General features: G+C 44.1%; 2 protein-coding genes and 1 long non-coding RNA gene across 5 annotated transcripts; 2 read left to right on the top strand and 1 right to left on the bottom strand.

The window, feature by feature from the left end:
* The first annotated feature begins 2,150 nt into the window (after nucleotides 1–2,150).
* LOC133906805 (dof zinc finger protein MNB1A-like) lies at nucleotides 2,151–3,031 on the top strand. The gene has a single exon (XM_062348821.1). It carries the CDS (start codon nucleotides 2,285–2,287, stop codon nucleotides 3,029–3,031), a length of 747 nt encoding a protein of 248 aa, XP_062204805.1. The 5' UTR covers nucleotides 2,151–2,284.
* Nucleotides 3,032–4,867: 1,836 nt separating this feature from the next.
* Nucleotides 4,868–8,933, bottom strand: LOC133906339 (uncharacterized). Of its 3 annotated transcripts, none has more exons than XR_009907757.1 (5): nucleotides 7,890–8,933; nucleotides 7,717–7,799; nucleotides 7,250–7,319; nucleotides 6,230–6,872; nucleotides 4,868–5,129 (listed from the first exon to the last, which is right to left on the bottom strand). It is a non-coding gene; the product is annotated as an uncharacterized LOC133906339 (long non-coding RNA). The 3 variants fall into 3 exon arrangements; XR_009907759.1 differs by lacking the exon at nucleotides 7,250–7,319 and having other exon boundaries at nucleotides 6,230–6,413; nucleotides 6,689–6,872; XR_009907758.1 differs by lacking the exon at nucleotides 7,250–7,319.
* Nucleotides 8,934–11,259: 2,326 nt separating this feature from the next.
* Nucleotides 11,260–16,103, top strand: LOC133906409 (kinesin-like protein KIN-12F). Its single transcript, XM_062348298.1, has 7 exons — nucleotides 11,260–11,609; nucleotides 11,736–12,141; nucleotides 12,606–13,586; nucleotides 14,116–14,223; nucleotides 14,311–14,471; nucleotides 14,560–14,647; nucleotides 15,057–16,103. Exons 2-7 carry the CDS (start codon nucleotides 11,737–11,739, stop codon nucleotides 16,095–16,097), a joined length of 2,784 nt encoding a protein of 927 aa, XP_062204282.1. The 5' UTR covers nucleotides 11,260–11,609; nucleotide 11,736; the 3' UTR covers nucleotides 16,098–16,103.
* Nucleotides 16,104–27,914: the final 11,811 nt, after the last annotated feature.

The following is a 27,914-nucleotide window of genomic DNA, read 5'->3' as shown; positions in this document are numbered from 1 at the left end:
ATATTAATATGTGAACCAATGTTTTGTGCATGTTAATTTTTTTATTCAAATTGAATTAACAAGAGAATATCATATGAAATAATAAAAATGTAATATAAATAGAGCATTACAAAGGAACTCACTTTTTCACCAAATAACCTAGGATTGAAAATATTTTTATAAATTAGTACATCACATGAGAAGAATATTAGTGATTTTTTTTATAGATTTTTAGGAATTTATTTGAGACATTAAAAATTTCTAGTATTTATAAAAGTAAGCTCATTTGGAGAATTTTAATTAAATATTCGCTCAGCCTTTATGGATCAAACCAATTAAAACAGGTTACTAGTAAGCTCTAATTTACTCGTGAAAATATTTAGAATTTTGAATTATTTTTATACTTCTAAATAAAATCATGAGTTAAATAAAAAACTTAAACGCACACTTACACATAACTTGCTAGCTTCTTTCTTTGCGACACCACAACACTAGTGGCAGCTGAATTTGGCGTACCTGAGGTACTGAATATGATACTGTTCACAGTATTCGATATTTTATTTGTCGAATACAGACCATTTTAACATATGAGTTGTCGAATATGGTGCACAGTGTCATATTCGACACGTCAGATGTCAAATACTGTCGGGTCCACATTTTTTTATGCCTCATGTGTTAAAATTGGGTTTTCGAAATTTAAGATGTTGAATACATATACTAAATTTGTAAATATATTAATATATTATATATTTTAATAAATACGGTGTTTGTCTATTTTTTGATTTTTTCCGGCAGCCATCGAATTCAAAGGAATCCTCGGGTTCGGCCACGACACGTCGCATTCGAGATTCCAGCGGCTCAGGCAGGCCTCGCTCCTCAGTTAGGAGCTATAGATAGCAGAATAGTACTGGCACCAGCAGCAACGACGACGGCCACAGCGGTGGGGTGACCGCACAACAGTGAGTCTTCTCTCCCCTTGCCCCCCCCCCCCACCCCTTCCCTTGCTGGGCAAATCCATTCGGCCGGTGCTAGCTTTTGCCCTGTGGAAATTACGTCCTCTCCATTGCAGCATGCATGACCGACCATGCATGCATGTGTCCACTTTCGTTTCACAGCGCAGCAGCATACATGCATGCACTCGGCCGACAAGAACAGATTCGATCGATACGAATATATATATATATATAAACGGTCATCATATAAAGTTTAACTCTATTTAATCTCTTATTTATCTTCTATACCTAAATATCTAATATTTATCTTGCGTATATTCACCGTCGGATTTCTCCTAAGGATATGCCGTCTCTCGCATTTTACCTACATCATCATCAGCTTTCTAGAGAGGATGCACCATCATCCGCACATCACCTCCACCGCTATCCAGGAGAGATCGCCTCCATCACGTTATCTTTACACCAAAATACTAAACGAGAATTATTTTTATCATCTCACAAATTAGTCACAATCTTAATCCTTCTCACAGTGTTGCTATAACCGATCAACTCTGAACGATACGATCTTCTCCACTCTCTTATCTAGTTACTTGTCGTTTTACTCTAAAATTATATGATCATACTGTGAATTTCATATATGAAATTAAAAGCTCTCTTTTGTTATATTTTTTTTTTACTTTTTTGAATTACTATATCATAAATTGATTCTATATGTGAGATGTGTGTGCAATTAGTAGTTCTATACAAATTACCTGGAGATGATTACCGCTCCTATGACCATTTTCGATAGTTTCGTGCAGGAGGAACGATTCAAGAACGCAGGGCATGAAGATGGAGCTCGAATGAAACATTTCCATTCCCGCGTGAATCCTGGCAAAAAAAATTCCGGCGATGATCAACTGCGTTAGGCTTATCCTTACGGTTCAATACAAACATCACATTATTCATGCCTTCGTGGTCCATTGATGAAGGGACGCAAGAATTCGTCTGCTCGATCTGCAACAGAAAGCTACGTAACCTTTGTAGCCACTGCCTACCCCTGGGCCCTGTCTCCCTCCCTGCGCTCTGCAAGCATGCAGTCCGTCACCTCCGTACCATCCACAGGCCGCCGGGTCGAGCAGTCCCTCTCTCGACAAACACTGTGCGCGCTGTACGCGCCACTGCACCGGCATCACCCACTGGACAGCAGCTCACCGGCCGCGGGCGGGCGCTGTATATAAGAGCAACCTCTCAACTGAGCCTCCATCACCGGCAGCCAATCGCCCAGTCCAATTCCAACCCAAGTAAGAGCAAGCAGCATTAGCATCCAGCAATCCGAGAAGCTAGCTAGCTAGCAAGCAACAACCTCGCCCATGGAGGCGCCGCTGCACCACTCGCCCGTGCCAATGCCCGCACAGCACGACGAGGTCGGCGGCGCTGTCCTGCAGCAGGCGGCGGCGCATCACGCGATGATGGTCCAGAAGCCGTCGCCGGCGGCGGGGGTGGCGCCAACGGGGCGGGAACAGTGCCCGCGGTGCGCGTCGCGGGACACCAAGTTCTGCTACTACAACAACTACAACACGGCGCAGCCGCGGCACTTCTGCCGCGCGTGCCGCCGCTACTGGACGCTCGGGGGCTCCCTCCGCAACGTCCCCATCGGCGGCTCCACGCGCAAGCGCCCGCGGCCCGCGCGCCCCACCCGCGCCATCGCGGCCGCCGTCGCCACAGCGACGGCAGCAGCAGCAACAACCACCACTTCGATCCCCTTCGCCTCCACTGTGGCTGCGCCGGTGACGGCACGAAGCGGCGGCCTCCTCAGCTCGTTGCTGCTGGGCTCGGCGCCGCTGCTCGCGCTCGGCGCGGCGCCTTTGCTCGAAGGCCGACTTGGCTTCGACCTCGGCCTCGGGCAGCCGGCCAGCGCCACCGCCGCAGCCGACTTGGCCCAGCTGAGCTTCGGCGCGGGGCCGTTGCTGTGGCCCGCGACGATCTTTGAGGGCGACCGCGCGGACACGTGGAAAGCTGCCGGCGTGTTCCCGCCGGCCGCCGCGCTCTGGCAGGAGCTCGCCGCGGCGGCGCCGGTGGAGGCCGGCGGGCTCCACGTCTCGCCGCACCTGCTGTGACTGAGGCACGTACATGAATACGTGACGATCGATCGGATGAGGCGTTTGGCGCCTGCGTCGTGTGTCCTTGCCGCGCATGCATGCATGCATGCATGCATGGCGCGATATCTCTCCTGTCCCTGCGACTCTGTCACTCCGGTGTACGTTGCTCGTGCGCGCATCGATCCGTATGTGCATGCGTGGTGGTTCGTGCCATCCGTGATCGGTCCATGGGTCATATTGGTCTCAGGAAAGGGCTGGGTGTTCCCTTTTGTAGCCGAAATATTGAGAAACTATATATTTAGTTATTTTAATTATTTATCATTTTTACGTTTTTTATATTTTTTTAGGTACAAGTAGGACGCACATTTAGTTCTTTATATACTTATGTTGTTTGCATGGTTGGCAGCCGGGGTCGTCTTGTTTGGGCTCCTTTTTCATAATGCGTGAAGCAGAAGATTAAGCAAAGGGGATCGGGTTCGAAAACATAGATCAAAGACTTTTCTGAAGATTGTGCGCCGTGGCTCATGACAAATGAACAGGAAATAGAAAAAAATGCATGTGGATAAACCACAATAAAGTATATTAAAAAAAAGAGAAAAAAGATAGGCGCAATTGCATTGGATATCTGACGAACTGAGCTCAACTCTCGGTGGCGTGCACTCCCCCTCTTAAAATAGCCAACCCCTCCTGGCCCTTCAAAAAAATTTGCACTGGATATCTCAAAGGTATTCGAACCCATGATTACCTCATCTTTACTCATCTTGCATTGATCTCGATCTCTAACACTAATGTTGTGAAAACCATTACCTCGATACATTTAGTTCCCATGCCTTTTAGCAATGCATAATTTAATAGAAATGAGGTGGATTTAAATAATCAGTAAGGTAAATGTCCAAATATATCTCTAGCTGAAACATATTGGACAATTTACCTTACATTTTAGTGAAATCCACCTCATTTCTGTTAAAGTATGTCTTGCTACAATGTATATATTCTAAGATATTTTCTTTGAGAGGGTATACTTACAATTACTTGAACTTTTTTTGGTCGTGTGTCCGATAGATCTGTGTGTTGAGTCTGTAATTGTGCCAAGTGGTTTGCCTGAAAAAAAGTTTTGCAAGTCGCTTCAATAATCTAAGTCCGTGCATTTATTGGGCCAGGCCGTAGCATCCTCGTGTGTGCCGTACGGGGTTTGTGATGGCCTCAAATGAAGCCCATTTTGGACTAAATCGGGGCCGTCTTAGACGCAGTCTGAAACAGGACAGTGGGAAAACAAGTTTGTAGTTTTTTAGTTATTATTAGGTCAACCTAAAACTCACTTGATTGAACTAAAGATTAATCTCTACTTAATTAAGCTAAGAAAAAATGAAGGATAAATTTCTCATATGCCACCAAAAATTTTAGACATCAATGGCATAAAAGGAAACTGCAAAAATTACAGTGACACGGGAGGAATTCACTCAAAAATAAACTAAATAGTGACACATAAATAGCAATTAGGTACAACAGACATTTTTAGGAGGGCTGGGCGGAGGAGTTCAAGAGATGACACCTGTGGCCCAAGCCCAAGCAAGATTCAAAAACTGTCTTAAAAAAAAAGCAAGATTCAAAAGCAAGTAGCCGTTGGGCTTCCGGACATCCGAGGGTTACATCACATCGTGCTTGTATTGTTCATATCAGCTGTGGTGTGATTAGATGTTTTGTACAGATCTTATATGTAAGCTGAGAGCAGATTGAGTGAAATTGTATTTATTAAAAAAATATTCAATTGATGGTATTTGTTTAGATACTAGTTTTCTGCCCGTGCGTTGCAACAAAAGTGAGATATCATGGCAAACATGACACGACCCTGGCAAAAGAATATTGAGGTATTGTCGGACTGAAAACAGGGTCAAGGTGCTAAAGAGTGTGAGCAGAAAACCCTTTTAAGGAATCGGGATGATTTCAGGATAAAGTAAAGAGTGTGAGCAGAACTTTATGTTTGAGAAATGGAAGATTACTGAGATATCGGAAGTCCAGAGGATCAAGTGTTCATGAAGGAGTTGCATGATCAAAGTGGTGTCATGTAGGACTCCTCGCTCAGGGTGTCCAGCTTCGAGATGGCTTCATCAAAAGCCTGCCAATTGCAAAGGAGGGACATCAGCAAGATGTCGTGTGACAACAGTCTCAATTAAGAAACAAACTCTAAATGATGAAAAAATTATTCTTTTGATCATAGACTACTCCAGAACCAGGCAGGATAATATCATTTAAGTGCATGGCTAAGCAATGATATTTGATATGATCAAGTGCATTGCAATTTAGTAACACTAATAAGCCTCGCACAGTTTACTGTCAGCAACAAATTTGACCAAGTATAGATTTTCACTATTCTATCAGTCAATGACAGAATAGTATGAAACCTAAATGTTAGGTTTCCTGTCCATATCACAGAGAGTGCACAAACCTACCCTTGCATAAAACACACACATATTTTCTACTGCAGGCATGACAACTAAAAACAATTATCTATTAGTTCAGCTGTGAGTAATTCATCATATAATCACCACCTTGACATCATCAAAAACAGATAATACTTTAACAGAACAGGGTCAAGGTCTTAATTCAGTAGGTGCATCAAACATTGATAAGAAGCTGATTATAGTCCATCGACGAGTAATCAATAATAAAGGGGTTTGTTAGAAGAATTCAGAAGAGTCTATGCATTTGACATTCAGGTTATGCAATGCTATGCTAAGTAGTCACAGTTTGGGTGCAACTGAGCAAATGCTTTCATAAAATGCAAAGTAATCTTCGGTTTATCTACAATCTCCGGTTATATGTTTTATCCTTTTCGTTCCCAATTCCCAATCATTGTGAAATAAAAAACAGGGTTATACAGAGCCAAGGATTAAAATTTTGCTTGCGTAAATTTTGCTTTGGTTAATTTCGGTCAATCCAAAAGCTATATCTATTACAGCGGGCACCATGGTTACCTCAAATGGCCAATAACACAACAAATAGATTTACCACATACCAGATTAAAGTGTTTTGTATCTTTTTCACAGACTGAATACATGGCTACATGTTATAGAAATAGTATGATGTACAAATAATAAAATAGCTGAACCTACTTCAGAGTCCTAGTTCCAAATGATTTAGTCGAACATAGTCCCAAATTAGATTCAGAAGCAGAAGCTGGAATGACTGGACAAAACTGCAAAGATTGGGCCAAACCTCCTACTCAAGCTCGGCGACCTTGCCTTTCCCCTTTCCATGGGGTGCTGCCGTGGCCAGTGCTCCGTTGCTGCTCCACTGGTTCGCTGTAGCCGATGTCGACCACTCGGTTCACCCCTTTCCCACGCCTCCTTGCTCCCAATTCCTTCGAAGGTCATCCAAGAACCGAAGCACCTCGCCCTCCCTGCAACTCCACAAGCCAAGAGAACACACATGTTATCAAACCAAGCTCCCTTCACTAGAATCATAGTACCAAGTCAAAAAAACCCTGTTGCTGCTTTCAGAACCCAGTAAACTAAAACACAGAACATGCAAGTATAAGTTAATCACTGGACATGGAGACAATAATAAACCACCGTTGTGACTTAACCATCGAAGGCTTGCCAGCTAACCACCATAGCCCCAAATCAGATTCAGAAGCTGCAACGACTGGACAAAACGGCAAAGATTGGGCCAAACCTCCTACTCAAGCTCGGCGACCTTGCCTTTCCCCTTTCCATGGGGTGCTGCCGCGGCCGGTGCTCCGTTGCTGCTCCGCTGGTTCGTCGTAGCCGATGTCGACCACTCGGTTCACCCCTTTCCCACACCTCCCTGCTCCCAATTCCTTCGAAGGTCATCCAATAACCAAAGCACCTCGCCCTCCCTGCAACTCCACAAGCCAAGAGAACACATATGTTATTAAAACCAAGCTCCCTTCACCAGAATCATAGTTACCAAGTCAAAAAAACCCGATTGCTGCTTTCAGAACCCAGTAAACTAGAACACAGAACATGCAAGTATAAGTTAATCACTGGACGTGGAGACAATAATAAGCAATCATGGAAAGTGTTAATGGTAGGCACCGTATAAGCAGAGGAAAGTGCTTAAAATACAAAGCAAATAAAACATGTAAAATGAAAAGTATATTCAAGTCATCAATAACAGTTAATGTGGTTAAGTCACAATATGGAAATATGAATCTTCGGGAGGAATAGAAACAATTAATTTGTGGAGTAGACAAAAAGATGCAGAAAATTGTACCATATAAAGTCTCTTCATGTTAATGGCCATTTGAGACATTTCACCAATCATGTCAAAGGCAATATAAACACTACATATTCAACGCATCAAGCTTGCATTGTTAGGTGCTAAAATAAATCTCTAGACCAGAGTACAGTACTTTTATTCATGAATTGAAATAAAATATAAAGAGTGATACACTTTCAGAAACTAAAGTGATAACCTTGTGGAAAAACTAATCAACATGGCTTGCACTGGTAATCCATCCTTTACTAAATTGATGTCCAGAAACTGAATTTATATGTCCAGGATTCAACATTCAAATTTACGTGTATGATATACACATGGTGGTTAACTCATATGCAAGAAATCAAATAATGTTATTGGAAAGCCAACACAACACAATATTGAATCTGGTACACAGTGAACAAAACGAAGAAAAAAGGATTCTTCCTTTCAAAAAAGAAAAGAGGATTCGATTAGGTCACCTCGTAAGGAGTACTATGCGGGGATTGTAAGATTGATTCAATGATATTTTGGAGCAATGTAGGAGTACTCTACGGGGATTAATCTGCAATGGGATTGACACAGGGCAAATATATAAATTAGAAAACACAGCAAATATATAAATCGATTGAGACGTCGGGAAGAGAGAGTCTACCTTGGAACTGTTGTAGCCATGAGTTGCGGGAGAACAAACACAATAGACGCCATCGAGGTGGTTTGGGTGGTGTAAGAGTGGAATCGAATGGGAGGAGAAGAGTAGATCACCGGGGAGCGATCGCGTCACAACGGAAGATGGGGAGATCGACGAAGTCCCACCAACTATCAAAGCGGATCCAATAGGATCAACATCAAAGCAATCAAATATCTTCCAGGATTGAGAGGATTTGAGCAGCAGCCGGCGGCCGTCGACGATGGCGGCCACGCCTTGCATACGCACTGCGATGCGACGAGGCTGCGCGGCGGGAGGTGGTGGAGGATAAGTCCACGGTCGATTCTGAGAAACAAATTGGCAACAGCGCAATGGAGGGCGGGCAAGATTTTCGCGCAGCGGCAGGAGGGCAGGCTGGCGGCGACGGAGAAGAGCCGCTCCTCGGAGGGGAACCCGGCGTCTCGGAGCAGGAAGATGACGTCGTGGAGCTGGCCGTGGACGTCCCCGACGACGATGAAGGCCTGGTCAGGTCCGCTACCAGGGAGCAGAGCGACGCGGGAGGAGGAGAAGGCAAGCCCGTGCGGCGATCGCCTGATCCGGCGCGGTGGTGGCCGAGAAGGCTGTGCTGGCCCCACTTCCACGCCCATCGGCCACCATCAAAGGCTTGCTAGCTCACCACCATGGAATGTGTTCGTGGTCGGCTCGGATTGGATTGGAGAGGGATCCGAAGGGGGAGAAGGAGCGCGATTAGCAGATCTAGGCGAGGATTCTGGACAATTTGTGCCACGGTGGGAGGAGAATCCGTGATTTGCGTAGATCTAGGCCGCTACTGCCCAGATCCATCTTCCCCGCGTGGATCCCTGGTGGTGGCCATCTTGGTGGTGGCGGGGGCCGACGGTTGCTCCCGGTCCGCCGCGGCGGAGGAGGCATCCTTGCCGGAGGAGGCTGCACGTGGAGGGGATCCGGCGGACTGGTGTTGTTCATGCACACGATGAGGATGGGGCGGGTGGTAATTTCGGGAGCGAGGATGGAGGATGGGGCGCAGGCGGATGGAGCGCGTGCGATCGTGCGAGCGCGGACGAAGAGCACAACGTCCGATCGGGCGAGCGGGCGATCGTGCGGCGAGCGGGCATGCGGACGAGCAGAGGAATCGGCAGACGGATATTCTGGTGAACGGATCACGCCTTACTGCTTTTTTAAGTAGGAGAGATATTGTGCAGAGTTTTTGTTTGGTTGGCCGCATTTAAGGTTGTACGAGGAATTGTATATACTGAGATTATGGTTGGTTGCCTGTACGAGATTTTATGATTAGTAATTGAATCTTTTTGATTCGTGAGCTCGTCCACACACGTAGATGCGATGTAATTATATTTATGGTGCTATGCTTGGGTTGAGACATGCTACTCAGGTTCATGCAAGTAGCTAATCACTTTTTTTTTCATGAGTATATGCACGAGCTAGACCTGGTTTAAGCAGTGCTGGTAACCAATCACTCATTGAGTGTTTTTAGTTTTATAAACGAGATTTTATAGAACTGTTTATATAAACACGTTGAAGGGAAGCAAATTAAGCATAGTCATATTTGTTGGAAAAAAAAAGTTTGTTTGGTTGTATCTGTTTGTACAAACTGAGCTGAGTTTTTATTTAATTAACTAAATCTGATGCTATATACACGGATGTAAAAATTGAGATTGTAATTGATTACTTATATATAGATAATTTTACGATATTAATCAATAATTTTTTTTGCATAAAAGAATGATGAGCTATATCCGTAGGATCAGGCTGCCGAGTAAAACATGAATGGAACTTTAGACCATCTCCAACGGTTTCCCTTCAGGGATCAAAATCCCTTCACGACGGGATTTTCGTTCCCTTCAGCGCTCCAACGGTTTCCCTTCACGGTTCCCGTCACGACGGGATTCCCAGGGTCATTCCCTTCAGGACGGGATTCTCTCTCCTTTCTCTTCGCGATTCCCCTCGAGGGGAAGCTGTTGGAGATGAGAGGAAATAAAGGGAATGAGAACGGGGAAGGGAATCGGGAAGGGAACGAAATGAAGAGAATATGGTTGAAGATGGTCTTACTTTCTTGTCAAAATAATATTATTTATTTACAGTTATCGAGGCAGATTGTAATAATAGATATAAACAGTAAAATAAGTTTTTTTTTCCTTCAGGATCGTACATATTCGCTGAGCTGGTGGACAACCGAACACACCACGACGGGCCTGGACATCAGTGTACTTCCATGGTTTTTGCCGCATGGGAGCTACTTTGTCGTTCTCCCCCTCGCGATTAACTTTCTTATTGCAGGGTGTAGTTGCGATTTCTTACCTTTTTTTATTGCAGGGTCTTCATACGAGTCCAATTTTCCCGTTAATTTTTCATTTAAGGTCATTTCCAACAGGATCGTTACCCTTATACGGTATTATTATTTAGCGTGATTTGCCAATCGTGAGCAGCCGTATCGTTCTCCAACAAAGCTCGTATCCAGTGCTACAGTATTACTGCTGCGACACTGTAGTAGCTGATTGGAAGCAAATTTGCCTATGCTGAGTCCGTATCACTATTTCCTGAGTATGTATGTGGATCTGAGGGAAAAGGAGAGTAATGAAAGGTAGGAAATAGGGTAGCTGTTGGAGATGAAAAAAAAATATTGTAATAATGTTAGGGGATGCTGTAATAGTATTAGCGGATACTGTAATAGTATTAGCCGATACTATAATAGTATTATAGTGGATTGATTTTTAAGTATCTGTTGGAGATGAATTAACCCTTGAATTACGAGACTTGTAGAGTAAATTGGACCATGCCAGATTTTGCAAGGTGTAGTTGCGATTTCCTACTTTTTGAATGAAAACCCGAATACCCCTCCCTGCTAAGGCTACCTTCGATGAATACTTTAAAATTTCATTCTTTAAAATATTTATATAGTATTCGCTAATATTATTATAATATCCTTTATTTTTTTATCTTTAATAACGATCCTATTTCATATTTTTTATTATTCTTCTTATCCCTTTAAACCCATAAATCATACTTTATAAATATTATTAAAAAGAGATATGAGAATCCATTAAATTTGAGCACTCCAATGCTACGATACAGCTGACCATAATATTATAGAAGGAAATTATATGAGATCGGGTCTCACAGAAAGATCCTTATCTTCGTGTGACATATATCCTTTATTTCTCTCATATGTATTTAATCAGACCGTTAGATCAGAACAAACAGTATAAATCAAGATCTAAAAAAAAAACCTTTCTGTAAATAGTCTTATATAATTTTCTTCCCAATATTATAACACTAGACGCCGACTTTGTTAGTAGAGGCGGCAACGGTCGGTGCAGAGGAGGTGTTGGAGCTGGCCTAATGGCTTCGGCGGGGCCTCGGTGTCATTGAGGACAGCCACAAGCTCCAAGTTTCAAATTGGCTTCCGCCCAGGAGCAGCAGCTCGCTGTCCGCCGGGCCGCCGTCGCTAGCGTGCCTCGGTCCCGGCCATCCTCCTGCTCGCCGCCGCTGTGACCTCCACATCCACCTGCTTCTCTCCCACGTGCCTCATCGAGTCTTGGGGAAAAGTTCGATTCGATTTATTTGGTTTTTCTTTGGGACCTCCTCGTCCTCGCCACCGCAAATCAAGCCTCCCCCCACGCCCTCCGGTGCCGCCCACCTCGCCGTTCCTACCACCGTCCACCGCCGCTTCGCCGCCCGCCGCCCCGAACCGTAAACCCTAATCTCTCCCCGCCCGTCGCCATCGCCAGAATACGGCGAGCTACCGCTCGCTTGATAGAGTTATTGTTTTTCGTTTTCTTCTTGGTTCGGAGTTTTGAGGCTTTTCGTATTGCGCAGAATGGCGACGGAGCTCGGCGCTCGACGCCGCACTCCGGCGAGGGCTTCCGCCTCAGGAGTCGGGAGCGACGAGAACGCGCCGCCGGACACCGCGCCTTCCACCCCCGCCCCCACGGAGCCCGGTGCGGCTTTCCGGCCTCCCCTCCGCACCATCCAGCTGCCGGCGTCGGGTGTGAAGCGGGAGCCCCAGTGGCCAGTGCCGGCGCCCAAGAAGGGTTTGGGGGTTAGGGCGGGCAAGACGCCGGCGCGGGTGGGCGCGATGACCGCTTCCCTTGCGCCGGCGAAGAGCGTGAGGAAACCGGCACTGAGGTTGGGGTTGACGACGACGGGGGCAAGTTCTGCGGAGGTGCAACGTTTCAAGATCCGAGAGGCCATCTCCTTCTGGGAGGAGAACCACAATGTGCCGGTGAATTACATCTACGGCTATTACTCCTGTCCCATTTTTCTAAAATTAAATTGAGGCTGTTCAATACCGTTTTCAACTCATATAGATCTTAACACGCTTTGAAGGACTACACAACATCTCAGAGATATAGACGGCAGTAAAACTCATAGGCTTTAGGGCTATTGCAACACTAGAATCAAACAAGCATTCAGGCATCTTACCCCTCATCCTTCATATTCATCAACTTGTTTTCCTTCTCTTCCATCACTATCCCTGCAGATTGCACCTCCAGTGTCTTCTAAGTTAGATTTGAGATGCCACATTGAATTGTCTTGTCCTGAGTCAGCACATGAACCCAATAACCTCTTGTAAGCTCAATACCTTCTGAATTTATATATGCTCTTGTGTTATACATAGGTCATCCGTTGTGGTTATGGTGAAATTGGGAAAAATCTTAACATTTTGCTATTTGATTTTATGGACAGCATGTCTCGTCAACATCGCAAAAATATGACTCTCATGCACCTGCAAAGATAGAAGACTGTTCTGAGGAGGGTTTCATGAGGAACTCAGAAGATATATTATTAAAACTGCAGCTGGAGTTGGACATACTTAAAACAATTCTTGTGGACGAGAAAACATCTCATGCAGAAGTTGAGCAAAGAACAACTGCTTTAGCTGATGAGCTGAAAGCAGCAAATTTACATATCCTTCAAGCTTGCAGGCAGAAGGAAGCCATGGAAAAGGAACTGAATAATGCTAGGTCTGTTATAGAAGCTCTTGAATCGCATATTATTTTGATAAATGAATTAGATAATCTGAAGAAGAATAATTTCCAAAGCCCAGTGCTTCTGAAGAAGAGGGATATGGAAATCCCGAGGTTAAACAGTGAGCTTGACATCCACTATGGAAAGGAATACGTGCCCCATGAAGAGCCCAAAATGCAAACTTTGATTTGTTTCAATAGTGAAGATTCACCTTTGAGTACAAAGCTGAAAAGAATGCAAGCTTCACTTGAGAAAGCACAGAACTTAAATACAAGGTACCAACGGGATCAGGAATCTCACAGTTCTGCTGAGCAAGAAATGGATAAAGTCCGTAGGCAGGTAGAGATTGAAACGGCTGAGGTGATTTTATCCTTACAAAAAGAGCTGTCATCACTCCAGCAGCAGCAGCTAGATGCCAGTGAAAAAAATGAACTGTTGGCCAAACAAAGCCTTGATGAAATTCACAGAATAGAGCTTTTGTTGGATGAATCCATTGAAACACTTGTTCAGAAGGAGGTTCTTGAACAAAACTATGTTTCTTTACAAAGGGGGATGGAAGAAGAGATTCGTCAGCTGGAGTCACAACTAGACCAGTCAAATAGATACTACGAAGCTAGACTGAAAAAACTAGAGATAAAGAGGCAAGAAATGGATGATGAGGCTGCAACATTACTTATTTCATGGAATAAAGAAAAAGAGGTAACCATTTGAAAGGCCATTAGGTCTGCTCCATTGAAGTTATTTTTCTTTTCAAAAGCTTTGTTGATTTTTTTTCTGAACAACATATTATCTTCATTTTCAGTTTGATTGTAATTTAGCATATTCACAGTGGGCTTTCTTCTTCCTTGGAAAAAAGTCGACTTCTCTCTCTCTCTCTCTCTCTCTCTCTCTCTCTCCAGCAAGGAAGGATTTTGCTAGAAAATTATATAGTGTTATTTACTTATGAAGCTTTGTAGAATTTGAAGTTAAATTATGCCCTCTTTGCGTCATCTGGTCTTGCCGCATTGGTTCAAAACTTAGTCATCGTGTACCCTTGCTTTAGTAACAAAATTGTCAAAGAACTCAACGGTACCTATGCCATAGGTCAGCATTCTTTGGTGACTTTACTGGAGTCCCAAACTTCCAATTTTTATCCAATGACAAAAGTGTACCTACTTGGTTATTGACTTATTGTGTTTCCTAATACTGCTTATAACCCTTCCATTTTATTATTAATATTATTTTGCAGATAGCACAGGAAAGGAAGACATATGCTGAAGAGAAGAATGAAGAAGTCAAGCTATTGGAGAGGTCAATTGAGGATCTCGAGATTACTGTATGTTCATTGGAAAACAAAGTGAGTTTGCCACTTCTTCTATTCTATTAGTGTTAATTAGTCATTTATTGCTCTTTCTCAACAATGATTTTTGCCATTTCTCCTAAGGTGGACATCTTCAAGGAAGAAGCAGAACAACAAAGGAGGCAGCGAGAAAAACTAGAAGTGGAGCTACAGAATGTCAGGCAACAATTGCTAGCTATGCCATCCTCCGGGAAAGCAGGGAGCTCCCTGGAAGATGGAATGGTTGATTTAGCCGACTCAACCAGGTTTGCATGGTTATGAATTTTGTTACCAGACATCTATGTTTACAGCTGTAAGGGCAACAACGTAACACTCACCTTGAGTCTCTTGCAGGCACCCGAGTGATGTAAATAATGAGCTACTTGGTGCTCAGGAGAGTAGAAGAATACTTCGAAGCGAGGTTTCTGAAAAGGAATCAGAGGTAATGACATATTTTGCTAATCACTTATCAGTTAAGATGCAAGTATTTTTAATTGTTCTGACTTTCTTTCATTTAACCATTCTTATGAGTGATAGTGATGCTTTCTAACATGCTTATTTTTTCTTATCTAAAGGCACACTATTCGTTTTGGATAGCCATGAAGTTGTTAGTTCATTGATCTCATATCATTTTTAAATGTTGTTTATAAAGGTCTCACCCAAAATATTTATCTAGATATTCTTTGTTGTGAGTGTTTTTGCTCTTCATCCTTTTCTTGGGTGCAGGCTAGATTACATGTGTTATGCCATACTTACGTTCATATTATATGTTTCCTTTCATATTGAATCAATTATGGCAGTTCTTCAAATTTACAATAATATCTTTTGAGCATCTCTATAAATGCATTCAGATTTTAGGAGCTGTCCAAGAAGGCCCTACGAGCAGCACTATTAGGCATGGACGTAATATGGGGATGCTGCCACCCTTTGAATTAATGCAACAAAGCTATGTAAGCGATGCAGAAACTTGTGCTGATGCTTGCTCATCTGATGATATATCCAAAGAAGATGCAGATATTTCTCTACCTGATTCACATGCTTTGCTGCACATTACAAGCCAAAGAAAGCCAAATACAAATCCAGTTGTGTTGGCAGTCGAACTAGCTACTCTAGCTGTTGAGCCAGCTCCTCTAATGGAGCACCCAGAGGAGCCTTCTTTAGATGAGTGCATGCAGGAGGCGGAACAGTTAGATGTGGAGATGGCACAACCTCATTTAGCAGATGAAGATTACCGGCCCGAGAGCTCACAGTTTGAGCACCCTAGTGCAATTGAGCAGCTGGAGATGTCCAGTGCCAGTGAGCAGCCTGAGTTATATGGTAATGGTGCAGATAGTGATCAGTCCATGTCTGAGTCTGGATCAGAGGAGAAAGTGCGACCTCCAGCTGTAAAGCCATTGGTTGAGGTTCTGAAAGAGAATGAGTTGCCTCCAGTTGCTCCAATGCGGCCTAATGATTTCGTGAACTACATGAGGGCCCCTTCTGGTGAGCTGAAGAGGCTCAGAAGTAGGAACCACTACGAGGGGCAGAGGACAGCGACAGACAGGAGGTTCTGGTCCATTGAGCAGCAGGACTTGTACACCTCCATATATAGTAGGGCCAAATTGGTTGATATGAAGTGGATTGACTGGGAGCATATTGATAGCATAAAGCAGTTTGCTGGTTTCAGAAAGCGGTGTGCCCATCTGGGACTTGAGCAGATCATGAGTTATTGTTGTGATTGGGACAGTGAGTTGATTAGGCAGTTTTACTCTACAGTTCACATCAGCGCTGACAAGACCTCCATGACTTGGATGACAGATGGCAGGAGGATCACTACCAACAAGAGAGCATGGGAGGAGATGTTCGACATTCCTGATGGTGTTCACACTGAGATACACGGAGCTTTTTCTTGATGATGATGACAAGAGGATCTTGTACACAGCTGCAGAGTACACACTTGGTCATATCAATGGCTTATCTCCTTTGGCTAGCATAGCCAACAAGATTCTTAGGACGACCATCTATCCTAGATCAGGGAATACCACACATAACTGGAATGTCCTATATCATATTGTGCAACAGCATTCGTTCGACATCATCTCTTTGATCTTTGGTGAGATAGATTTGCTTATTTCGGATTGCGGTCACACTAAGGTCCCGCTGTTGTATGCACCATACATCATGGGGATGATCATGAGAGTTTTTGAATTTGACGGACCTAGAGAGTCGAGGCACCATTCTTACAAGCCCAGGCCACACTACAAGCTGAAACTGTCCAACAATGTTAGTCCTCCAGCAACACCAACAGCAGCTCCACCTGTAGCAGCTGTACCTCTTGAGCCACCACTTTCAGCCTTTCAACGAGAGGTTGCAGCAGTTGGGCATGAGTTCCATGTTGATGCAGTTGACAACCACCATCAGTTTGAGGCAGCCAGACATCAGCCCCAAGAGGAGGCAGTCCAGGGGCAAGTTCAGCCTATCACACGCACAGATCTTTTTCAGGTTGTTAAGGACGGATTCAGGCCCATAAGAGACGCATTAGCCAGCATGGAGGGCAGGATTGCCAGAGTTGAGGACGGAGTCACTCTCCCAGTGCAGCGTATCGATAGCTCTTCATCTCAGATCCCAGCTTCAATCTCCACTCTGGCACCGTCCCTTCAGGCTACTATATCTCCAACACCGCCTTTGGCTCCAGCAGCTTCTTCTCTTCCTTCTTCTGAGCAGGCCAGCGCGACGCACGCCAACAAACCTGGTGTTTCAGGTCAGCCCGTTCTTGTGAGGTTAAGTCCTTTCAGTGGCTTTCGTTGGTATCAAAAGAAGTGATGGGCATAGGTGTGAGTTTATGAGTTGTACACGATGGCTAGCTTGTACTCATATTCTCAGTTATTTTTTGTGTGTGTATCTTGGACTTGTACACCCTGTATATTCTTGTATAAAGACCTTGAAAAGAGCTTATCCTATGTCTGGTTCTCTTATTGAGACCTGAGAAAGAAGCACCTGTGCTGATTTTCTGTCTTATGTGCAGTCCTGGTTGAGGATGTTGTAGCCTTGGTCCTTGTGTCTTCTAAATATCATGTGTATGATTTTACAGCTTTTGATCTTCTTTCATTATGGATTTAGAGTTCGGTTAATGTGTTCAAAGGCCAGTCCCAGGGAGGCAGGGAGGAACAAGCTCTGCTCTTTTCACATTTTCAGTTCTGCTCCCATACAAAAAGAATGTTCATGTACATGATCTGACTAATATGTGATCATTACTCACGAAAATATGTGCCTCTGAAATTTGTGCTTCCAGAAGGCCCCTTTTGTAAACTACTCAAGTGTGATTTTTGAACTTTGATATGGCTTAGGTCCTTGTTCTGAAAATTCAAAGCTTCAGTATTTTTTGCAATAGAACGTGGATTATGTTGTACTTACGATTTCGTATTTGCATAGCGATGTGATTTTCTTTCAAATTACCAGAACCTGACTAGATATGGCAAGTTCATGTTGGTTATTTCTTTCAGGAATGAGTTAACATTGCAAGATCAGATAAGATCCACTTATTAACTTTCGACTTGTCTGCTTATGAGCGTTACTTTCTTTATTCACTTATATTGGATCAGATGTCATTAGTTCATTCAATTTCACTTTTGCGGACATGAAGATTTTTGTTGCTGTTGAGAAAATAGACATGAAGATTGATAAGAAGCCGAGCTGCCGAGGTTGAGGCGGTCCAGTCCAGGAGCTGGCCCGCTTTGGTACGCCCTTCGTAACGAATTATATATATATAATTTTTTTAATATTTACAAAATTATACTACCGTTTTAAAAAATTATAACAATAGGCTATCGTCGTCCATTCATCAGATAAGAGCAGGGTCTCACCCTATGAATGGGCGACACCTTGTGGGCCTCGCCGGTTAGAAAATAAAAAATATGGTGATGTGAAGTCTCACTCGTTCAATGGGCGATAACTTCTTTGTAGCGATGCCCGGCGGACCCATCTAAAAGGTGTTGCCCACTGTTCGGGTGAGACTTTTTGGGTATAAAGATCGACCGCGATGGCCCTATCGATGTCAGCGGTCATTTCTTTCCAACCCAGCCGAGGGAGAGGGAGTAGATGAGGAGAGGGGAGGATAAGGGTAATGAGAATATCTATCCGGATGTTGCACATTTATCGGATTATCTGACTGAATCAATCAGTGAGGCAGACGAGGGGGAACAAATCTCTTCTCTAATTAAATAGATGGAGCGGGATTATCTTGAGACTAACGGATCTCCTGAGTATAGCATGTCAGATGATGAGGACGATGCTCCTATTCCTGTAGACTGAAACAATCATAACTTTAACAACATTATGGTGAATGAGGGGAATCATGTGCCCTAGGAGTATACGTAGAATGAGATGACCGATGGTGCTAGGTATCCTACCAGTCAGGCCATGAAGGATATTGTGACTCAATGAGTGATATCATTTCGACACAGTTTAATGTTGTCAAGTCAAGCAAGAAGGAATATGATGTCAAGTGCATGAAGGAGGGATGCCCGTGTCGGGTGCACGACTTCAATGGGAAGTGGATTGAGTATTGAGAGCTGTCGATTGTGATGGACCATACTTGCACGATGGACGAACTTGAGCCCAGCCACATGAACATCACCTCAACTATTGTCACCAATGTGATGTACGTCTAAATTGTGAATAACCTAAGCTACCAACCAGGATATATAATCAGGGTAATTGAGGAGTACAAGTGTACTATCAGTTACAACAAGGCATAGAGAGCAAAAAAGATGGCAATTGAGATGAGATTTGGGACCTACAAAGCGTCATATGATAACCTTCCACACTTGCTACAGACCATTGCTCGAAGGAACCCGGTGACATATTACGATATTGATAAGCACCCACTGCTACTCAAACGTGGTAAGTATGTCTTGAAGCGATGCTTCTTCATATTAGGACCATGTATCAAAGCTTTCGAGCATTGTTGGCATATCCTCTACATTAACGACACTTTCCTTATCAGCATGTACAAGAGACAAATCCTGACTACCATTGAGGTTCATAGGAACAACCAAGTGCTACCAATGTCCTTTGCATTTGTGGAAAGTGAGAACACCAGCAGTTGGTATTGGTTTATGTACCGTGTCAGGATGATAATTGTGGGTGCTCGGCTAAATGTGTGCCTTATACATGACCGACATGTAGGGATACTCAAGGCTATTCAGGATCTGCAAAATAGAATGGACGATGGAACGATGAGACCTGTGTGGTCAGTTCTGTAGAGTAGGTGGTTCATGAGGCATTTGAGTGCAAACTTCTTCCGCAAATTCAACAGCAAGAACCTCATGAACATATTTAAGATGTTATGCCGTTAAAACTAACAGCGGACTTTGATGCTATTTGGAAGACACTGGATGAGCTGACGAAGAAGCAAATATAGGAGCGTGCATGGAGGCCCGTGAGGGGACCGGAGGACGAACCAATACCTCTTGAATCCCCGCCAACAGACAATAAAGCTGGCATAATACGAAGGATCGGGTTATCTACCAGGTCATTTAGCGAGTGGATTGAGAATGAGCCGAAGGAGAAGTTGGCTCTGCTCTATCTCATAAACGGGGCTAGGTATGACATTATGACTACAAATTTAGTAGAGGTTTACAACTAAGTGATGAAAGTTGTGAGGGGGTTGTCGCTAGTGGGGATTGTAGAGTTCATACTTCAAGGGACCTGTAAGTATTTCAAGGAGTGTTATGCAATAACGCACCCTGCATGAAATGATGCTCGTCTGATTTATGGGACAAAGATAACTAAGTACACGGAAGATAAGACAGAGAAGACAAAGATGCGCCAGGTGAAGGACATGGGAACTGCGCAGCGCATATACGAAGTTCTATGCAAGGACAAAGGAAGGAGGGGGGCAAACGTGAGAGAGTTATCCAATAGTGCACCCTTTTTTATGATAGGTGCATTTGTAGCTACTATAAGCCGATGTTACTGCACAAACCATGTGCACATGTAATTGTCGCGTGTGCTATGACGAGGATGAGGACTCAGACGTTCGTCTTCGACTACTTCAAGAACGAAGCTCTATTCAACACCTGGAACCATAAGGTTTATGATATCGAGATTTATGGTTCCTTCATGAAGGAACCTAAGCCCGACTGTGTGTTCATCTTTGATCCCATGAAAATGAAGCAAAAGAAGGGACTTCGCAAAAGTACGAGGATCGATAATGACATGAACGAAGCAGAAGCCGCTCGTCGTGTGAAATGGTGCAGCAAGGTCAACGTAACATGTCACACTTACAAGAAATGCATCGTTGATGTTCCAATTGTTAACCCCGAGGAAACAGGTCCTTCTAGCTCAGCTGCAGATGGGAGACGTCCCTGTCGGAGAGTTAACTCCTATCGCAGGGATCCTTAGGGACCCCTTTTTGAGATTTGACCGGGGGGGGGGTGATTTTGAATATGTTTGCTGGAGAAATAAATGGATATGAATGCAATGACAGGTGGTGTGGAATGATCTAATGCGGAGCGTAGTAAATGCACTGGAGAGGTTTTTAGATAAGTTCGGACCGCACTGAGCGTAATACCCTACTCCTGTGTGAATGCTATAAATGCCCTGAGAATGTCTCTCAGGAATGTTGCTGGTTACAAGAATATCTGTCTATCCTAGAGCCTCGGGCTCCTTGTTCTTGGTGGTCTCAGCTTCTATGCTTGTACGAAGATGTTCTTCTGTCTCTGAGCAAGTGTCTAAGAGTTCGAGCGTTCCTCTGTTCTTTTCAGGATCATCTTTGTCCGTGCCCACCGGCTCCTTTAAATACTCGCAGGAGGTAGCGTGCCTCGAAAGGGAGGGCGCGAGTTCCAAGGCGCCATAAATGGAAAAGGTAGTCATCATGGCCTCTACACGAAGTGACGGGGGGTTGAAAACACGCCCCCTGCCTGGTCTTCGGTCGTCATAATGGCGCTGGCAACGGGCGCCGTGGAGAGGGCCCACCGGACAGCCGCAGAGCGGCCCGGCGGGCCCGTTCAGTCTTGTACACCTGCCACAGCAGGGCGGCAGGCGGGGCGCCTCCGGCCTCGTGACGCTATCCCGAGGCGCGCCGGATGACGCGGGATGGGGACCCGTGCATTAAATGTCCCCACGCCCTTCTGCCAGAATGTGGCAGGGACTGACACCGAGCGTGGCGGGAGTAGTTGGAGGTGACAGGCCACGCGCGCCCTTAAATGCGGCATCGGGCCTTTCACAGGCTGACACCTCACCGCTGGACCCCTGTGGGGGTCACCGATGAAGGACTCCTTGGGCCGTCGGGGAACCGAGTGCTCGGGAGTCACTGTTCACCTTCCCGAGCACTCTTTCCCGGAAACACCCTCTCTTGGTCCTCGAGGAACCGGGTGCTCGGGGGCCACTGTTCACGGCCCCGAGCACTCTCTCCCGGAATTGACTGTTCGGATTCTCGGGGAACCGAGTGCTCGGGGGCCGCTGTCCGTAGCCCCGAGTACTCTCTCCCGGAACTACCTTCCTAGGGTCCTCGGGGTACTCGGGTGCTCGGGGGCCACTGTTCGCAGCCTCGAGCACACCCTTCCCGGTACTCGGCTTTCCTGGTCGTTGGGGGACTTGGGTGCCCGGGGGTCACTGTTCACCTCCCCAAGCACTCTCTTCCCGGTCACTTGGTCTTCGCAGATCATCGGGGAACCCGGGTACTCGGGGACCACTGTTCGTAGCCCCGAGCGCCCTCTCCCGGGACTTAGTCTTTTCGTACCCCGTGGAGATGAACCCCGCGGGAAGGTTCCATGTGGCGGATTGCTGGCCTGGCCTCGGGATTCGGGGACCCCTGGTTCCTGATTCACCGACAGTCCCCATGCTCGTCGATCGTCGACTCATTGAGTTCGATTAATATTGTAATTCATGCTGTGATGGATATCGTGTGTACAATATTATAGTTACTACTGTAGTAGTGAGATTTTTACTATGTTTGAGGTTGTAACGTGTTAAGTTATGATTCATTATTATATTTGTGTATGTTTTGAACAATTTATTATCTCATGTTATTATGTTGCACACTTACTTGTTACTCCGTGTTTATTGGTGTTAACAAGTTTCTTCGTTGTTCCATGTGCAGAGATCGATGATCTCGAGGACGTAGAGTCGTAGGGTAGCTACATAGAGATGCTCCTTAGGGATGGTATTGAGGTCCCTGAGTACTCCTGCATCTTTGGACAGAGTTACGATCTTGGTGCGTCCCAGCTACCTGGCGCGCCACTTACTAAGACACAACCCTCCTAGGACGACTACGCCACTCCACCGCTTGCTGGACAGACTACATGGGTGATCGTTCCACCTGAACCGCTCACGTACTCAGCTCACCAGGTGAGAGCGCAGAGGCATAAGGTCCCAAGGGCGTATGTGACTAGGGGGGTCATCCCTAAGAGGGAACATAACCTATAGGCTACTATGTTACTATTAGTTAATTGGTGTTATGTTATTGTTGGTGTTATGATATTATGTTAATGTTAGTATAATGCTACTTTCTTCATGTTACTATGTTATTGTTAGTGTCATAATATCTTTTATTTATCGTATTTTTGTTTTGTGATTCTATTCGGACCATAGAGTCGTACCATGATCATTCCATAACAATCATAATAAACACATCGACGTAATGTACAATGGCATATACAATTCCCCTAGTGGTGTACCGGAGTTTCGCCTATCATGCTTAAGGGAATGTAGAATGGTGAAGATCGATGGGATGATACACAAATTACAACGTCGTCATGATAGTGGTTCTAATCATACTGATTTAGAGTGAAATGTGAGAAGGCTCCCGAGTCCCAATAATCTCCAGCATCGTATTGAGCTGACGAAGGAGGAGGAGGAGGAGCATCCCTATTGTGGCACGAGCAAGTGCACCATGGATCGATGCATACAAAAGGATCCTCCAGGTGTACTATAGGAGGACTTGACATATTCTCCACCTCCCTTTGCTAGTCAAAGATTTGGTCACGCAGGCGGTGGGTGTAATGTTGGATATGTTGCAGAATAGGAGGATCGACTCATCTCATGTACTGATAGTTGTCAGGGTTGTCGAAGGAGGCCTGTAGAAATGTGAAGGTCACAATGTATAATATTTTCAAAAAATGATACGGATGGTCATGGTGATATAGTTATCACCCTACCAAGAGGACATCGGAAGAATCGACGCCCCCCATGAATGCTCCAATGGTACAATTGAACGACACAATCCTAGTGAAGGGATTGGTGACGTCCTAAGAGGGAGGGGGGATGAATTAGAACACTTAGAACTATTTTGGCTCTAAAAATAACACAAGATAAACTTATATCAATTTCTATCTAAATGTACTCTAGGTTTATCTAATGTATCTATTCTACCGATCAAAACACTCGCAACCTATCTAAAAAGGTAAATTGTAAAAGCATAAATATGGAAACGTAAATAAGGTAAGAAAGCAAACTCGACACAAGGGATTTTTTCTCATGGTATCGATGTCATGAATACCACCCCTAGTCCACGTTGGAGCTTCACAAAGGATATACTTCTGGTTAGCACTCGGTCACGGCTCTTGAGCCACCAAATCACAAAGACAAGGTCTACACTCAGATGAGCCACCAAGCCACCAAGGCAAGGTCTCACCACTAGCCTATCTTCTAGTTCCTTGCTGTTGTAATCACTTTAGAGCTTGAGCCACCAAGACAAGGGTCTCTGCGTCCCCGCACAATCGACTTGCCGCCGGTCTACATCAAGTCGGAGGGTCAACAAGCTTGCCGGTGAGTCACCAAGACTCTAAGGTGCCGACGTACCACTTGTTACACGGTTGGATCACTTCTTGATCCACTCTCTAGGCAGCAATCACTTAGCAATATTCTCTCTAGACCTATAGACACTAATCATTCTTTAATGGTGTGCTTAATCACCTTGAATAATCACTTTGAGTACTTTAGTGGCTTGTATGTCTTTTCAGGTGTACATAAACTTTTCTAGACTCCAACACCTTCAAATGGCCGAGTAGAGGGGTATTTATAGCTTCAAACCAGCACACTAGCCGTTAACCCAATGGCTCTGTGAAACTTTTAACACCAGATAATCCGGTGAGAACAATAATACTAACACCGGATCATCCGGTGAGTACACTCTCACAAACTAGCCGTTGGAACCCCACCTAAACCTCTGTGAGCATCAGACACTTTGATGTATACTTCATTTTCATCACCAGACTATTCGGTGAGTTATTTTGAGCCATCCGAGCATTTCCTTCTTTCTGTGTAAATTGCTCTGGTGTATTTATCCGGTGCACATCACTCCATCACTGGACTATCCGGTGAGTTGCCTTTAGCCAACCGAGCCAATGCAACCCTCTCTAGAAATAATGGTCCAGTGTTACACAGCCTTTATCACCAGACCATCTGATGTCTTGAACTTTGTTCTGCTCATTTGCACTGTTCATTATCCGGTTCATTGTCCGATGTTCATTCCATTCACACCGGACCATCCGATGGATTGAACTTTCGATTTTCAGCGGTTGCATCCTTCTCTAGTAATAATGCTCTGGTGCATTCATCATTCTGATCACCGGACTATCTGGTGAGGCATATTCTTCAGTACAAGACCTTCTCTGGAAGAATTGCTCCAGTGAGCACTCTACTCAAACACCGAACCTTCCGGTGAGGTCTCCAAGCCTCTCTCCCATTTGACAAATATAGCCGAGTGAGTTCAACACCCAGAGCACCGGACCATTCGGTGAGACAAATCATCCTGAGACTTCTACAATTCAGTCTAACTTTGTCTTGGCTGCGATGGCTTCTTCATGTATTGCATCCATGAGACCTACTAACATATATTTTTGATAAATATATTAGTTCCATTGACTATGTTATCATTAATCACTAAAATCACAATCATGGCTTAATGAGACCATTTTCGCTACACGTAGCCATGAGAGCACTTAGATCAAGGCTCATTCGAGTGCTCATAAATCCTAATGTGACTTGGAGGATGAAAATCATTCCCATCCTGCAAAGATAAGTTGTAGAGAGGTTCCTCATACTTAGTTGGATCAAATGAACCCTCTCATCTCTCTGCCAGCCGTCCTGCCCCCCTTCTTCCTCGCCCCTACTGCCCTAGCCTCCATTGATCGTTGTGGCTTCAGTTTCTAGATACATAAGTCTGTTATAGATGCGTTATGGCAGCATACATCATTTTACTATGGTGTAATATTACCGTCAAATTTGTGTTACCCGCACATATCCAACCATAATAATAAAATATGTAATGTATTTTCAGACTTATCCTTTTTAGAATTAGCTTTCTCATTAGTAGCCTTTTCAGACCAATCTTTTTCAGACTTAGGCTTTTCAAAAGTAGCATTTTCAGACTAGCCTTTTTCAAATGTAGCCTTGTCGAGGGTTAATCCCTGATAATGATTCTGGGGTATACCGGTCGATAGGTGCATGAACAACGTTTGCGGTGTGCATGCGTTTTTGATGAACTCCAGAACACATGGATTATCCAAATTCAGGCCTCCCGAAGGATAACAAGCCTACATCCTATGTATTTTGTTATCAGTGTTTGTGAGCAGGTACCTCTCCGTCCCCTTACAAACCGGATCCTCCTCTCTTTATATACTAGAGAGAAGGAAAACTTACAAGTGGACCCTTCTCCGCTGACCCATACCTTAGCTAAACCTTCCACACTTAGACTATTTAAAATGGACGACGCATGTGCCCCTTTTTGTTCTGATGAAGTTGCCGAGCCTGTCCCATCTTCTGGACATCTTCACGCCTACATCACCTTGGTCAGTCGATTTGCCCTGTACTATCATCGGTGTCGCAAAAGCAATGTGAAGCAGTCTGACACACCTGTGAGCCTGTCCCGTAACATCAGGGCATGGCACCATTGCACTGGTCATGACCTGTCCACTAGGGGGAGTGCATAGGGAAGAAAAACATTTAAGTGGAAAGCATTTAATGAGAATAGACTGGTTTGGTGAGCATCTGTCCCGCGACTAGCGAAGGCTGGTCGATGGATTCCCTTATGTGGTAAAGATCCTGGTCGCGAAGGTACCGACTAGTCGTGTGGTGAGACCCTAGTCCCGAAAAAATCTTCTGCCAACTGATATTGGACGATGTGGGCCCTTAGAATAAGGGACATCCATATTCTATATAACGGTAGTACCCCCAAGCTCTCTTGCGGAATGTGATGGTCTTAACGGTTCGTCGCATGGTTGCAGATGGACACGCTGCCCCCCCTCTCTCTGCTTCAAGTGGGAAGAAGAAAGGAGAGAGAGAGAGAGAGAGAGAGACAGAGAGAGAGAGAGAGATGACGTGGCAGCCACTCAATAAAACCACTTTTGGAACCAATTTAGGGGGTAAAATGATCTGGTATTATAGTTTGGTGGAGTAAAATAGACGGTTTAATAATTTAAGGGTTAACCGGACCAACGACATAGTTCGAGGGAGTAGAATGGACTTATTCCTTTTAGTTATAATATATCATGTTTTTTATTCTATTTGTAATTTGAGCCTCATATTAAATACGAAATTCTTTTTTTCAGAAATTTGGTACGGTATACAGTAGGACCCTGTGGCGTATGATCGTCTCAAATTTGCTACCACGTATCGACCTCGCGAGATTAAAAAGTTGGAGTTCCAAGCACAACCAATATTAACTAACCATATATCGCCCCCATAATGAAATAGAAGTCCTCGTGCCAGCTGAAAACCAACCAAAATAGTTCTTGCATTGCCCATGAATAATTTAGTAGATTTTTTACATGATTCATACTATTATCGTTGATCAATGATCTTTAGTTTTGCAACATAATTGTGATTTTATTGTTCCTTATGTCCCTGCGAAAGATGGACCGTTTTTGTCGTGATTTGGACAAGCAGGTTGCAAAAATCTACATTATAATGTGATGGCAGTCTCAAATATATTATCATTTTAAACAAGAATATAATATTAAAAATAACATGATCTAAGTATGACTAAAATATGCAAAGAATCATTACAAGTCCACCGACAGCTTGGTATTCCCTCCCCTGTCGTCGGTTGTGTCCCCTTCTTCATCTACTCGAGCCCCATTATTATTGATACGGATATTTTATGTGTTATATTATTTTGATTACATTGCTTGATGAATGCTCTCTTTGGTTACAAGCACATTATTTAAGCTAGAAAAAATTAGAAGCGAATATAAAAGAACAATGATAAAATTTTAGCTTAGTATCTAAGCTTCTAACAAAAAAGAACATCGAATAAAAAATATCAAAAAGCACATTATTGTAGACATTGTTATATTATTTTTCATGAAATTTTTAAACCCTGTCATAATATTATTGATTTTATATGTATGTGCAACATATGTGTGGTTATGTCATCAGATGCAGTTGACGGGGATAGCAGTGCCGTTGATTACCCAACGAAGATGTAAGATAATCTCTAACGGATTTCTTTCGTGAGTCATATTTACTTCGCGAAAGGATTTTCATTCTCTTCAGTGTTCCAACAGTTTTTCTTTACGAAAGAATTTTCAAGTTCATTATCTTCATCGTAGGATTCTCTCTGCTTTTTCTTCATAATTTTGTTCAAAAAATTATTAGAGATGAGAAAAAAATAAAATGAATGTGAATGAGAATGAGAACAGGAGTTAGAAAAAAAAATGAAATGAATGAAAAATTGCTGAAGATGTCCTAAAACCAAGATAAGTCGTTGGACACGGGCTGACGGC

This window comes from Phragmites australis, chromosome 23 (genome assembly GCF_958298935.1).
Source record: "Phragmites australis chromosome 23, lpPhrAust1.1, whole genome shotgun sequence".
Taxonomy (NCBI): domain Eukaryota; kingdom Viridiplantae; phylum Streptophyta; class Magnoliopsida; order Poales; family Poaceae; genus Phragmites; species Phragmites australis.
Note: the sequence above shows the minus strand (reverse complement) of the source record. Positions and strands in the feature narration are given on the sequence as shown.